Below are 16061 nucleotides of genomic sequence, written 5' to 3'. Positions count from 1 at the left end.
AAGCAGATGAAAGGCAAAATTATAGCTCACTCAAAAAGGTTACTTAGTGCCAGTCCTATGAAGAAAACTTCAAATTCAGAGTAACACAGAGCTTGGGGGATGATGCACTCTGGAAAAACACGCCTGCACTGAAGGTAGAGTGAGGATAAAAGGAGCAGGTTCCTCTGTATCTCACCCCAACATGACAGGATTACTCAGGAGAGAGTGCAGCACAGAGAGGAAAATGCAGGCCACAGGGCTCCATGTTGTGACAGCAGAGAGATGAATGTTTTTAGAAAGGAATTACTTCTCTGAAGCCAGAGATTTATGGCCATAGAAAAAGACACTTGAAAGATTCCTTCATAAGATATTAGTGGATAATTTAAGGCAGTGGTTAAATAACAAGATAAATCTTCCCTATAAAGAGAAATCTGAAAAAAGGTCAGCAACTGGCTTTTGAAATCAGTGTTGAGAAGGAGGTATTTCCTTAAAAACAGCATGGTTTTCTTTTTATCTTCAATAGAACATTAGAAGTCAAAACTTTTCTAAGAATGTATTTAATATTGATCTAATAACCTAAATATCTCTCACAATTAAATCATATAGTAATAAATAAAGCTATTTTAGAGTTCTGCTATCACTTTGCTTTCCACTGTATTGAAAGACAAGTATCTGTCATCCTATGCCTATCTATCATTTACAAACTTCTCACCCTCCCTTCCTTGCATTTAGAACCTCCAGAAAATAGAGATCGCTAGAACACTGCCTCTTTGAGAGGAATTACCAAGCAAGCCTGAGGATGCAACATCTGAGCAAGGAAAAAAAATAGAGGATTCACTGCCAATGTTATGTCTTGTCAAACATCCCTCCTTAGCCATACAAAGGAGTGGGAGAAAGGAAGATGTACCGGGGGCACGCACCAAGACCCCCGGTGTGTAAAGGGGCGGGCGGCAGCAGGGAAGGGGCTCTGGCCGGGGAGATGGAGGAGGGGGAGGAGTTTCAGGCTGCGAGCGCGTCTTGTCCCTACCGCGACAGCAGGAGCGGGTCCTGCTGTCCTCGCCTGCAGAGCCTGTCGGCGGCGCCCCCGGCCCGGCGCTCCCGGTGCGGGGCGGCGGCGAAGATGCCGCCCGCTCCTCCCGGAGCGCGGAGCGCCAGCGGATGAGGCTGCTGTGGCCCCGCCAGGCAACGCAGAGCCACCGCCGCCTCCCCATCCTGCGGCCATCCCGGCGGGAAGGGGTCACGGGCGGGCAGCCGGGGAGGGGCACGTCTCGGCTCCTGACGGGGAAAGGCTTCAGCCGCTACTGTACCTTGGTCGTGGGTAGTGAAGGGAACTGGGAGCCGCAAGTGAGAATATCCACTGCCAGTGAGTGCCAGTGAAAATGAGAAGTTGGAATTTTCACATTTAACATCCCAAACTGCCAGTTACATCACTTCCTGTTACTTCTTGTAAAACAGCAGCAGTGTCTGCTTATGGTGACTAGAAAGATAAACATTCTGGTGTTTGTGAAGGGCTCCTGGCGTTCACAATGAGCACTGTGTCTGTAGGGATTGTATTGTAGGGTTTTTTAATGTTTTGGGGTTTCTTGTCGACTGAGTACTGTCCAGGTCATGTGAAGACACTGAATATTTAAAAAAAAAAAAAAAAAAAAAAAAAAAAAAAAAAAAAAAAAGAAGCAACAAACCATCAACCAAACAACTCCAAAACTCCAAAACTAATCAGAATGGATACACAAACGAGATGAAATTTGTGTTGGTCAGCTCTGCCAGTACTGATGATTAAAACAGAAATATTAATGGAATTATGTTGAGATAGCACTCTGTGCAAATGACAGTGACATATGAGGGATGAACTCTACCAAGCAAAATACTGAAAAATTTCTAAATGACTGCTGAATACTGCTTTTAGAGATCTCTGTCAGTTGTATTTCATTATTTTATGATTAACTTTTTATACCTACTGTAAGCTACTTTTACCTTCAGAATAAAGTAGTTGGATGGCAACAGGGTTTTCTGTGCTTCAGTATTATTTTGTACAACAGCACTTCAAAATGTGCTTGTGCCAATAAATATTTTAATGATTTCTACTATTTTTGTTTCTAAGCTCCAGCAGACAAGGCACATCATGCACTAAATTATTATTTCAGCCAATGATATCAGGTTTTGTTACATCTAAGTCCCCAAGTTTTGGAAGAAAAGTTAAAAGAAAGTAATGTCACCTCTTACTAGCTTAGCAAAAATTATTTCCATTTTACATTTAAACAAATGATTGTGCATCTAAAATTTAGGAAAAAGAATTTTTGTGCCTCTGCAAAACAAAGACACCACAATTCAGTTATGACAAAACACTACTGGAAATTCCTGTCATAATCTTAATCAATACTACTGATATACTGTAAATTACAGTCAACAGTTGTGACTAGAAACACAAAACACAACCTCCCAGTCAAAGTCACAGGAATTAGAATGAGATTTATTAACTTCCAGAAAAACATCTGGTTTGCAAAGCAGAAATTTCTCCTTTACATAAAAGGATTATTGGTAAATTAGCATGATCCTTTTAGCTGTATACATTCCTCATGTTCCACAGGAGCTTTAATAAATTATCCCCAGAAATTGGCTGCATCCAAGCTTGACTTAATGTTGTGCATATTCTCTCGACGTTGTTTGGTGTAAATATTTGCCTCCCCTTTTTGCAGACGTTGCTTCAGAGCAGATTTCTGCTGCTTGGTCAGCTGACGCTTTATCTTCTGTTTCACCAGCTCCTACAAACAAACACACAATTTGTCATCAAAACTTCTTAAAATCATTTAGCAGTATGACACGACATGATGTCAGAATTTTTTCAGGACCAGCATGAACATTCATGACTCATGATGTTCACCTTGACTATAGAAATGAGCTGAGTTCTTTCCTTGTAAGAAAACCATAACATAGTTCAGCTGACTGAAAAAGGAGATTCTCTGCTATGGACAAGGTCTACACGGAGTGCTGTGTGTGTGCTCTGATAGTCTTCATTATAATAAATAGCATTTTAAATATTTTTATAATTCTGAAGTTAATCTTCAAGTGTATTCCCTACTGAGATGCTAAAGGACCCACACCTCTCAGTGCAGAACACAGGCCTTACACAAAAATGTAAAAGCTGATTATACTGCAGAACACTCCATGCCCAGCAGTAATTGTTTGGTTTGTGCTTGTGTTTTTAGCACCCTGGTTATTCTGAAGTTTAGATTACAAAAAAATATGACTGATTCTAACACAAAACAACAACCCCGTAAAACAAGTGTGGCTAAGAGAGAAGGGGACAAGTGATTTATAATTCCTCCTTCAGGTTTTCTCATTCCAACAAACTGGAGTAGTTCTATGAAATCTCATTTGTTACTTGCACCTGTGGCTCATTCTGAGCTATGCTCTCCATTGTGATGGCAATATCTGCCCACAACAAAAACAAAGCCATGATTTTGCAGACTGTGGCTTGGTCCCAGCTCAAGTTGCCACACTGATGCCAAGTGCACACTTGTGTATTTTTTTTTTTTTTGGACAAAAAAGAGAAATCAAATTATTTTCATCTATTTCATCATAGTGGAGTCATATCTTGCTGGAAACCTGCTAGAATAAATTCTGCAAGGCAGATACTATTATTACATGTAATGTAATGTAAGTTCAACAAATTTTATTACTGAACTGCAGCACTTGGTATAAAGACTCCTCAGTCTTTCCACCATCACATCCTACAGGTGTTCCAAAATTCCTGATACCAAGTAGACGTATCACCTACTGCCTGCTCTGGGGTTGAAGAAAAGCACATTAAATTCTGCTGAAAATGTCCTGATTTATGTAATTCAGAAGGTCAAATTCAAATTGCCAGAGATCTTTGTTGAAGGTGAGTTCACAGAAATTTTTCAGAAAAGAATGTGAAGAAATCTCTAAGAAGAAAGGTGAGAAAGGCACAATTAAATCTAGACTCAAGTATCCACATTCAAAATAAAAAATATTAATTGTGGCTAGCAACAGAAATGGACAAACTGATGCTGTTTGTGCATTAACATATAATAATATAAATTAGTTATTGGGTAAATGAGAGTTGTTAGTGTTGATATGGTGCTTCAGTGAGAGACCAAAAAGCAAAATATGAAGGAGAGTGCTGGAAAGCACTCCTTGTAAGCAGTTACAGCAGTATCAGTCCTATTTTTCTGTGGGAATGGATATACACACTGGAGAGGTAGATGGTAACTGCTTTTAAAGATGATTCATGCCAGAAAATAATTTCAGAAACAGGGTCTAACAGCTATGTGCAATTTAAGGTGGTCTGAGGATAAACCAGATGACAACATAACAAAAGAATATTTACCGGAGGAATGGTTGAACAGCTCCCAACACTTCTGACTGATGTGATGCTCTTAGTCCTTGTTCTGTGCCCAGCAATGGGAACAATACACTCTTCACTACTGAAACACATAAATCAATGTATTATCCCACAGGCAAGATAAACACACCTTTGCTTTTACAAGCACCCTGTTGAGTCTTCACTTTCTGGGCTACAACTTGAAAACTTGCAACAAAATATGCAAGTTTTAAACATTACATGTTTAAACAACCAGTTTAAACATTAACAGTGGTTGTTCAAGACAGGCACTTTGTGAAAGAATTTGTAGCACAACAGCCATGTAAGTATCGAGCACAAGAAGAGAAACCTCAGGGCACTAAAGCACTTCAGATCCTGCACGTTTTGACAGTGTTTAACTGAAAAGCAAAAGCAAATGAGGAGGAGTATGATCTCTGCATCCACATACATGGTGGGCTGGCACACTCAAGAAATTTAATTTCACACACAAAGGGTTAGTCTGAAGGCAAGCAGGAATTTCTCAGTATGTCAGGAAAGGAATTAAAAGCCGGAACAACATACAGTACAATATATTTGAATTAAACACTCCAAGTAGCTTGTTCTTGATAACTTCAGCTGAGTAAGCAGCAGAACATTTGCCTTTGACACAAAGTATTTGAATTATAAACTTCCTCAGGGAAGCACTATTTAGAAGCACTATTTTAACATCAAGAACTCCTTCATTATCAATATTAGCTGAAATGAAGAAAATGGGGAAAAAATCTACCACAGAAAATAGGTTGCTCTTTGAAGTGCAAAACCTGTTTTCTCATTAGATAAATACAACAGAGGTGGACAATCACACCACCAATAGGAAGGGTATATTTTCAAAATAAATATATATTCAAAATAAATATATTTTCAAAATAAATTTAGTTTTTAGTCTTCAGTTTAAACAAGGGCAGCTGAAGAGCAGTCCTTCTTGAGCTACTTGACACATTTACATTTTTGGGGCCAAGGAAAGAGCCAGACTTCTAGACAGTAAATGCGAATCTTTACCTGTAATGACTGAATTCCTCATTTAAAGCTGATGAGCTGACCAGCTCAGGGCACTCCTCTTCATTCTCCTTACCCTCACAGCACCCTCCTTGACCTGTCTGACCTTCCAGTTCAGCAGCATTTTCAGTTAGTCTTTTGCCCTTAAAAGAAGTAAATGCAGAACTCTCTGCATCTTCACTGGACTTCCAAGGCACAGCCGACCCTTCATCTTCTTCCAAGGCTGAACTCAACTCTGCCATATTTAGTCTTTGTGTATTTTCCCTGCTCTTAGCTGTATCAGCCTCTTCCTCACTGCTGCTTGCAGTGCTGTCAGAGGCTCTGCTTTCAGAGAAACCACCCACTTCACATGTGAAGTCTTCACTGTTCTGTTCATTTTTGAAGAAGCTGAGCTCTTTCTCAGCATCCTCTGGAAGTTCTAACACCTCTGTGTTGTCATCCTCATCAGAACCTGTGGGGTAAAGCAGTTCACCATCTTCCTGCATCTCCTTCGCATAGCCACTGGCAGCAATCTCTTTATCAAGAGAACACTCTCTCCTGTGGAAAAGGAATGTTTTCTTTTAATATGTTGAATTTAATAAGCCAAGTTACCAATATACTATATTTTGGGTTTAAAATGCTAACCAAGCTAGACTAAAATTACCCACTATTAACAAAAAAGATACACTGTTGAAACACACAAAATACATGACGGTGATGAGCTTTAGGTGAAATACTAATTTAGAATGTAATCCAAGAGAAGAAAACTCCTCCAGAAGATGATTCCATGTCCATAACCTGCATTTATAGTTGTTTGGGTTTTTTTTCAGGAAATTGTTCTACTTTAGCAGGAATAACATTTTGGTTTAAGTTCAAATCATGCTTAAGCAAACAGAATCTGATCTACAAAGGCTGATTAAAGTGTGGAACTCCTTAGGAAAAGTGCTCCGTATGAAATAAAACCGCTTTCATTGTAACAGTTTAAGTCTCTTTACACAGTTTCAATGTAAGTTTCGGTCTTAAAATGAGTGAAAGTAAGTTTACTTTTCAGAAAGAGCAAAAGACTCTAGGAAGAAAACTTTAAATGTAATATTCCCTAAGGAGGCAGCCACTCTATTTACAAGCATTTAAAATAATTTTGAAACAGAAACCCAAATTAATCTTCAATATATTTGAATTGTTAAACTGTAAATTAAAATGAAACAGGCTGATTCTGCATCACTGTTAAAATTTCCTGGACATTCACCATTTGGACCAAGCTTTCAGGTTGACCTCTCTTCCTTGGTTGCAAGAAAACAAAGAAGGCAGCAAAGGATTCTAAAGCACATTTGAAAACCACTTAGAGTAACTTTGAAGAAAACACAATAGAATTGAGAAAAATGTAACTTAAAATTATATAGTTGGGCCTATTTTTTTTAATTCTCCCACAGGCATCTTTCACAGGAATTCACTATTCACAGAATACCAACACTAGTGCCATAAATAAAACTCAAATTCATCTGGTCATTTCTACCTGATGTCTTTGAAGGTTGGGAAGAGCTCACTCTCATAGTTGAAGCGTTTTTTGAAGAACTCCTTAATACAGTTAACATCTCTGTTAAAATACCTGTAAAAAATACAGAATTGTACAAACAAAAAATCAGTGAAGTCTATTGCAATAAGAAGCACTTACACTACATGGTTTTATTTGAAAATTATTTTTTATTAGTGATCTCAAGCCAAAAGGCTAGGAAGGGAAACTTGACACAGCTCATTTCTGAGTGTGGCTTAACCAAACAATATTATCTCTGAGAAGCAATTAATCACATATTTATTCTGCAGAGACCTTTCTACTCGTTCTTTGTTTGGAACATTACTTGTGCTGCAACACAACAGTGGCAGAAAAAGATTCAGGATAAGACTTATGGAAACGAGTCATGGTTGACTGTTTGCTTTCATCTGCATTTGTCAGATTCACCTAGAAAACACCTTTGGATCTAAACCTACCATTCAGCATTTGCATGTGATGTTGACATCATCTGAGGGAAATCAATCAAAGTGGCATGGTCGTTATTGTCCAAGATGAGATTAAACTCATTGAAATCGCCATGGATCAGACCATGATTGGCAAGTTTTACAATCAGGTCCATTAATTCACTGTATACAGCAGCAGGATCTTCCATTTGGCGCACCTGGCACCTGGAAAATTAGGTAAAATTAAATAATCTCAACCTTGAAAGATTTAATTTAAAAATGCAGATAAAGTATACGAAATACATTTGACAGAATGCCAGAGTAATTCAAATTAAAAGGGCCCTCAGGTCTCTGGTCCAGCATCTTCCTGAAAGCTGGATTAAATCTGAGACCAGACCAAGACTGCTCAGGTCTCTGTCCAGCTGGGATAGAAAACTTCTGGGAATGGAGAGAGACAGTGAAACCTTCCCAAGCAACTTGTGCCACTGCCTCTCTGGCCTCAAGAGGAGAAATTATCTCCTTATATCCAGGCTAAACCTAACTTGAACTCACTCACTGTCTCCCATTGAGCACCGCTGTCATAATGCATTATGTAAATAATGGACCAGTAAACTTTAATGTTTCTGTAAACTTTAATGTTTTAGGTAATCTTATCGTGTCAGCAGGAGCTAAATCTTCTTATGCTGAAATTCAAATGTCCTGTGGTATTTTCTTCTACAAAATCAGATTTTCTAGATTATGTTAGGAGAAGAAGAAAAACTAAACTTCTACTGCAGACTGCCACAAGAAATTTGTTCTGTTTACACAATGGGTGCGGAATTATTTAACAAATGAGGGTGGGAAGTCTTTTCCACATTATTCTTCAACTGTTTTACTTTGGAATTAATTCCCTTTTGATTAAACTTAAGATCTTGAATCCTATACAAGACAATGGACCGGTTTGTAACTTGAAACTTTAAATCTCTGGATTAGACCTGGGTTATTGTATGAAAGAGACAAACCTTTTGCATTCAAAATCAAACCAACCCTTCACCTACAAACCTCAATAATATTTAATGTTTCTAGAGATTGAAAAGCTCAAGCAAAACAATTTTTTTCAAATGTGCAAAACCAAATTATACATGGTAGTCTGTTATAAACAGTGCAGAACTGAGTTACAAACTCACCTGTATTAACAGAGCAAACATCACAAAGTGGAGCTCAGAACATGAGGGATACTAATACTCTACATACAAAGTAACATATAGAATGTGCAATTTCTGTGTAGAAAACAAGGAAAAACCCTAATCCTGTTACTTTTCCTAAGGTTGTCAGGGTCTCTGTAACACAGAGAGTTCAAGCATTCACTACTTACAAAGGATATCCATCAACAAGTTCCATAACAACTGCATGCCTGTTGTAGTCTATGGGCTTTGGAACAGGAAATTCTCTGTCATGCAAAGCCTGGAAAGAGACAACACATTGAAAAATTAAAATTAAATAGTTAAGGAAACGTTACACATATTGACAAACCCACACCTAAGGTAAGCAGTACATATCACTGTGATAGCAGCATATATTGCCCAAATCACATGCCTAGGAAGGAAAACAGCTTCACAGCCATTGGAACTCTCACTGCAAAGACAATAAAACTCAGAAGTTTAAACACCAAGTGCACTGCCTACAGTTTATTTATCATGCATCTGGAAGAAAATCACAACAAACTGGAGAAATGACAGAACCTTACCTGGTATATTAGCCGGTGGAATCAGTAATAGAAATAGGAAATGGGGTGTTTGGCATTAGAAAACAATTCCTGCCGTTTTCCATTCGAAAACAACACTAAGCTGCAATACACTCCTGCCTGATTAGCCAATCTATACTCAGTTGCTGTAAACACAAGTATGTGTTTGTTTGTGTATGTGAACACAAGTTCATCCTTAAACAGTAATAATCAGCTTTATACCACACTTAAGATTAACCAAAGATAGGTCATAACATTTTGAAGCTCTCCTGCTTGCATTTTCTAGCACAAATTTAGTCATTCACTGGAACTACTCAACTTTTTAATGGGTTCATTCTGTTTTTACTCATTCTGTTGTTACCAGTGAACTTTTCGAGAGAGTCCTAAGTTAAAGCAACATAAATACAGGTTTTGTTACCTAAGTATTACTGCTTTTCAGCAGTCAATTAAACCTCCCCCAATTCTCTGCTCAGGGAACCTGACCCCCACAATGACATTCCTACAAGTTCTGACCACATTAGGCTTTACCAGCTGGACCACCTGGACAGAAGTTCTAAATAATGATGTTAGTTCTTTCTCTCTCTGTGGAGGCCACTGTGACAATTAATCATGGTTCATTATTTACAAGAACAAGAAAATAATTTCATGTAAATATTACTCTTGAAAAACACAAAAGGAGAAATGAAAACTGGGTTTTTATTAGTAATTAGTTTTCAGCAATCATCTTTCATCACTATACAATATTTGTGGTTTTTTGAATCAGGTAAAAAACCACAGAATTCAAGATTCGCAGAATAATGAAATCTTTTCTCATAGCACAGAACTAAGTGTGCCTTTTTAAATCAAAACACCAGTTTTTATCTGAAAGATTTCCATCAACAGCACAGCAACCAGTGAAAGCTTGGTAAAATAAAACACAGGTTAATTTTTAAAAAATGACAACTGCTTCCCAGCTTATGCAATAAATTTTGAAGGAAAAACTGCAGAACTGGTGATATACAGATTATCTATCCATAAATAACATCATTAATTTGAAATTCTCTCATGATACCTGAATCTGTTCCATGGGATTTCAATGGCAAAGCTTAATTTTGGCACTGGGAAGTGTACAAAGCACGTTGCATTGAAACTTTCTGAAATGTATACTTTAAGTCCATGAGGGGAGAGAAAAAATGAAGCATAAATCCTACCAGTACTGTGAACACAAAGTGATCAAAAGACAGCCTGAGAAGCATCTTCCAGCCTGTACCGCTATTGCTGGCTCTGTGTCAGTGGCCACCTACCTTCATGTAGGCAAACTCCTTCATTGCTGCTATCCGGGACAAGTACAGCCAGGACATTTTGTGCCTGTGCTTGTGGTAGTCACGTTTGTTTTTCAGGTTGCGAAAGGAGGTTCTCCCCAGCCTGTGCAATTTCAGTGCAAACTGTTGCTCCTCTTCATTGGCAACAATATAAATATCTAGAAAATATGTAACAGCACAGATCTAAGAATTAATCATATCTAACAAGCAGATGAAAAAGTGCAGTGGAAGTTTGTTCCTCACCCTTTCTGACCCACAAGTTTTAGCAAAGGCAGCTAATTACATAGTGTGTATCAGAAGTTTGAACATGAAGAAGTTACTGTAAAAGAGTTCATGGTACTCCAGTAGAAGAAATGCTGATGGAATCTGAAGTATCTTTCAGCACCATGGTGTTCTTAACCCCATCCTGGAAGAGCTTCTTTTTCCTGATCAATGGACAGATAACCCAAGGGACCAGACTCCTAATTTTGTGTTAACAAATAACCCAAACTTAATTTCTAGTATTTATCCCAAATAATCCCCTTATCTTATTACAAAAGTCACATTCTGTGTCAAACTACATGAACATAACAGGAAACAAGATAGTGTTCCCATAGTTTTGAGCCTATTTTACTTTACTACCTTATCTTTAAGTGGGATGAAAAAGCTGAAATTATCATTTTGTTAAATGGTTTGAAACTCTTCACAAAGCACAACACAAGCAGCACCTGCCTGCAAAGTACCTTTTTAAATAATGAATTAAGAAACTAACAAACTGGGCAAAATGCAATTACACAGCTGTAAAAAAATACTCAAATGTGGCCAGAAGCCTCACAGAGCACTTGAACGTGCTATATTCAAATACATCTCGGTGTTTGACAGATTAACTCATCTGCCTATCCAGAGGAAAACTCCCCTAGTGTCTAGCAAAATATTTGCAGTATTACAGATGTGTTTGCTTTAAAAAATTATTTAAAATGTTATTTTAGTTTACCTGATTCTTTTCCAACACCCATCTGGTTCCCCACAGAACTGATGACTTGTCGGGACGAGAGAGTTTTCAGAGCCAAGTAATCATAGCCTGCATTAGTTAACCGATAACCCTGGACAGCTGGGTAAAAATAAAATAGATTTCACTCCTTGTTACGCATACATCGCTTTTAAAATAAAACTCAACTCAGTGCTGTTTCTTGCAGTACATAGCACCCAGGTAATATTTCACCCCTTGGCTTTTACCAGCCCCATTTGACTGAATGATGAAGATGTTTAAATTGGATTGGAGCAACCCTCGGTCCTCGGAAGAACTGGGACAAAAGGGAGAACACAACATCCCCATGGTGTTCACAGGGCCAGATCCACCTAAAAGGCTGAAGGGAATGGGGAAAGGCCTGCACAACTTTGTCATTTGGCAGATAATTAATACTACTTTAGCAGCTGTTCCTGAGGCAGTGAAATGTCCAAGGACTGTGCAGTCTGTTCCAGAATTGTGAGGATATCACTCACTTGGATTGACTCCTACACACATTTGAACACTGCTTCAAGTGATGATTCTTTTTACCTTATTCTCAGCAAAAAAGAAAGTTAACTGTTCATCTTTTTTCTGTCTCTCACTTCTAAAGATACAAGCAGACACAGCATCTCGGGCTGCACAAACCCACATTTCCAGGCTGAGTGCAAGAGAAGGCAAGGCAAACACTCTGGGCACTCCTACATTCCAACCTGTTGGGCAGGTGCCACTGTGAGGGACTGGGGACAGGATAAGAAAGAGAGTCTAACACAAAATTCAAACTCACTCTTAGTTCGTTCGTAAGCCAGAAGTTTGTGCTTCGCCAACTCTCTCAAAATTTTATTACAGCCACCGTGTTTAAGGCTGGCAATGGAAGCAATTAAGCTAGCAGGAACTATTTCATGATTCTTCATGCCCATTTCCACCTAAAAGTGTAATTAAAAACAGATTTGTCAGCACTGTGTTGAAGTACAATGAAGTACAGATCTGGCTCAAGAGTAAGATCCCTTCCCAAATAGGCAGTTCTTAAAGATTACAGATTTTAAGACTTAACTTTCTACATTTTAATCCTTAACAAACCTTTCTATTTGCTTCACTGCTCGTTGGCAGCCTATGTACAACCCACCCACAGAAGCTCTTCAGGGCCAGAAACGACAGGAGCGATTAATTAGATTTCAGTCCCAGTCAGGGGGAGCAGAGAGAGCAGAGACGCTGGGGATGCTGTCTCACCCTGATGGGCCTGCGACCAGCTGGGCATCCCCAGGGACTTCCCTGGCATCCCCAAAGAACCCCCAAGCATCCCCAAGAACTCCCTGTGCCTCCCGATTCCTCCCAGCCAGGCGGCCGAAGGAGATACCGGCCCGATCCGGGCCATCCCCAGAACAGGCCAGCACGGAGCCCCAGCGGAGGCAGCGGCACCACAGGCGGGCCCTCCCGCCGCGGGCTGTGACACCGCCCGGCCCGGCCCGGCCCGCTCACCGCGGTCAGCACCCTGAAGTGCTCCCGGGACAGGTACCGCAGCATCACCACGTTCAGCTTCCCCATGGCCGCAGCGGCGGAGGCGCAGGGACGGGAAAAAACGGTAAAGCAGGAAAAAGATCAGGAAAAGGATGAGGAGAAAAATGAGGCCGACGAGCAGCAGGGGCACAGGCCGCGCATGCGCAGCAGCGCCTGGCGAGGTCCTGGCAGCTGCGTGCGCTGCCTCGCTCCGCCGGGTCCCGCCGCGCTCCGCCCGTCACCGAGCCGGGAACCCGAACCGAAACGCAGAGAAGTTCTCCTCCGAGCTCGGTGGGACCCCCTTTCATGCCTCTCTACCGCGGGTGAGTTTTTTGGGACGCCCGTGCAGCTGCCAGGACCTGTTCCCGTGAGGAGTGCTGCCCGCTTGTCACGTGACGCTCTAGGACTGTGCGGAATGTTGGGGAATTGCGGGGTCGGTCTGGCTGGGAAAGCGCTCTCTTCTCCGGAGGATAACCTGGTGTTGCCAACCTTTTCAAACACAAATCCAGACGTTTTGGCAAGCTAATGCAGAGAAAAACTCTTTGGTCTTCATTTACACTTCATAGCGAATATTTCACTAGAAGAAAGTGAAGAACGTTCACGTTCCATCACCTAGGCCTCTGTAAAAACAAGCTCTGAATGCCAAAATGTCAACACTTGTTGCTGTTTCCTTCACGTTAACATACTAGAACCTCATCTGGCATATTTCTTGCTCTCCCATTTTTTTTTCTTCTTTTTCCCCACTGTCTGTTGTAGGTACAAAAATAAGAAGGATCATTTTCATTTCTTTCAGCCAGCCATCTGTGTTCAGCTGTCTGTTCAGATATCTTGAAAAAAGAAAAAAACCCCAAACAATAACAATCCAGAGAGCAGAAGACAGCCCCATCAGGCGCACATATTGTGAACAAAGATTTTTACTATCATATTTACTATCTGTGATCTCTGACTCTTACATCCCTTGTAGACTACGTTTGCTCATTAAATTTCCATCCTTTATTGTGGTCTGTAAATTTTAGAGACTCTATAATTGTTACAGATTAAAGGCAAAGTTAATTTTATCTGTCTGTCTTTGTTTTCATCTACCTGCTAATACCATGGTCAGTACTCTCAGATGAGTCCATTTAATGGACACACAACAGTAAACAGGCTGAACTGCATCCTCCAAAGTACTTTGATTTTGGCCCAATTCCTCAATCAGCTAACACAAAACAAGCATTCCCCTTTTCCAGGCACATCTAGTAGCAAATGAAGCATTTGTTTCTACTCCTTACTGGTTTTTGGGCTTTTTTTAAAAACCCTTGGCTTTTCTGCCTTGCTCTCATTTTGGACTGAAAAGATCCCATCAGTGATTCTGGAGCAGATTTTGCCACCTGGCTAGCAGGGGAAGAAGAGAAACTTCCAGCTTCAGAAGACAGGGAAATTAAGATATGAGGCTTGGTTTCCTTGTCCAGCTTTCCATTAGGAATTTATGACCTTTGTCTATATTTTCCTTTATAATGTGACTGCCTAAAGAACCAGTTAGTAAATTCTGTGTTCCTGATATTTCACTATTCCATTTGCCAACAGAAGTAAAAAGAGCCCCAAAGAACCCACAATTGTGTAGATATAAATTATTCTGCAGGGATCTGTCTTTTTCTAAGGGTGTGAAATCTCCAGGAAGAGTAGATGCAATCATTAGTCAGACTTACTGAAGCACTCTAGAAATAGGAAGTGCTATGTGAAATACTTACCTTTTTCAGCTTCAGAATTTCATGAAGATTTGTTTTGCTTTCTGTGACTGTACTTTTGGAAAGATTACAATATAAACTGTTCTTTCATGTACAGGAATTTCTGTATGAGCTATTGGAAAAAAAAAAAAACAAAATAGCAGACAGCTAAAAGCATACAGCTATCTCCAGAGACAAGAATTAAATGGTTGCTTTTTCCTTTAAATAGAAACTGTCTGGGTGCTAAAGGAGAATCTATCTCTGATACATCAGGGATGTAAAGTTATAAAGTCTGGTGGCATGTTCTACAAATTCATGGATTACTTAGACAACACCGTACTGCAATTATGCAGTCCTCTCATGTTTCCAAGTGAAAGTAAATATAAAGAAAAGCAGAAGTAAAACTCAACTGAATTGTGTGTTATAAAACCCACCAAGTTTCATATTCTGGAAAGAAATCATAAATTTTGACTATGTTGAGTGTTTCATTCCATGAGAGCTCTTGTTGATATATGGTAAGATATGAAACAGGTCAATTGAACAAATTTTCATATTTTGTTTTTTCCTTTTAAGAAAGGGAAATGGAAAGAGCACAGCATCCTGAAGGCTAGCACAGACTAATCCTCACACCAGTCCCGTTGGCAACTCCTTCAGTTGTTTTCACAGCCAGATCTGGGCCAACCAGGAAGAGTACAAAGAAATCCAGCCAGGCAGACAGCTACAGTGCCATTCATAAGTCCTGGAAAAAGCATTCCCAAGCTTGGCATCTGTGCTCCAGTGCTTGCCAAGCACATCCGCAGAGTGGCCATACAGACATTGGCTTTCACAGCAGCCAAACAGAAGGAAAGCAGATCTCTGTGAGCCACAGTGTGAGCAGTGGGAAGCACACTGCCATGGTCCTGAGAATCAGAAAGGTAAAAGCTGGGAAACGTGTGTGTTGGGATTAGGACAGTTTAATAAGGGAAGCAAAGGCTGCACACACAAGCAAAGCAAAATAAGGAATTAATATCCTGCTTCCCATGGCTGGGCCGGTGTCCAGCAGAGCAGGGTCCCATTGCACATCACAGTGACTTGAAAGGACAAATGCCATCACTCCACATGTCCCCTGCTTCCTTCTTCTCCCATTTTTTTATACACTGAGCCTGATGCCATATGGTCTGGAATATCTCTTGGGTCAGTTTGGGTGACCTGTCCTGGCTGTGTCGCCTCCCATGTACCCCCTATCCCCTCACCTGTGTGGCAGTAAGAATAACAGGAAAGACCTTGGCTTTGTGCAAGCCCTGCTCAGCAATAGCAAAAACATCTCTGTATTATCAGACCTGAGTTCAGCACAGGTCAAAAATACAACCCCATAACAGCCCCTGAAAGCAAAATTAACTCTACCCCAGCCAAAACCAATACAGAGCTGCAGAGTAGAAACTGATGGCCCCCTTGTTGATCCCCACTGGATCCTGTCAGTGCCCAGCAGCAGGGAAAGGGCCAGGGGCAGCTGGCAGCACCCACGCTGCACCAGAACTGGTCTGCAGGGAAAAAAGAGCAGAACAGAAACAGCCAAACC

The 16061-nt window shown here is 40.3% G+C and overlaps 1 protein-coding gene across 2 annotated transcripts; it reads right to left on the bottom strand.

Moving 5' to 3' along the window:
- Nucleotides 1-2428: 2428 nt before the first annotated feature.
- Nucleotides 2429-12974, bottom strand: RIOK2 (RIO kinase 2). 2 transcript variants are annotated; one of them, XM_059873902.1, is made up of 10 exons: nt 12780-12974; nt 12088-12226; nt 11289-11405; nt 10298-10473; nt 8646-8734; nt 7325-7516; nt 6852-6944; nt 5363-5896; nt 4331-4427; nt 2429-2741 (listed from the first exon to the last, which is right to left on the bottom strand). In XM_059873902.1, exons 1-10 carry the CDS (start codon nt 12843-12845, stop codon nt 2580-2582), a joined length of 1665 nt encoding a protein of 554 aa, XP_059729885.1. In that variant the 5' UTR covers nt 12846-12974; the 3' UTR covers nt 2429-2579. The 2 variants fall into 2 exon arrangements, with proteins under 2 accessions (XP_059729885.1, XP_059729886.1); XM_059873903.1 differs by having other exon boundaries at nt 4331-4424.
- Between the last annotated feature and the right edge of the window lie 3087 nt (nt 12975-16061).

The sequence above is a fragment of the Haemorhous mexicanus genome, chromosome Z, assembly GCF_027477595.1.
Source record: "Haemorhous mexicanus isolate bHaeMex1 chromosome Z, bHaeMex1.pri, whole genome shotgun sequence".
Taxonomy (NCBI): Eukaryota; Metazoa; Chordata; class Aves; order Passeriformes; family Fringillidae; genus Haemorhous; species Haemorhous mexicanus.
The sequence above is the reverse complement of the archived record's forward strand: the minus strand, read 5'-3'. Positions and strand labels throughout refer to the sequence as shown.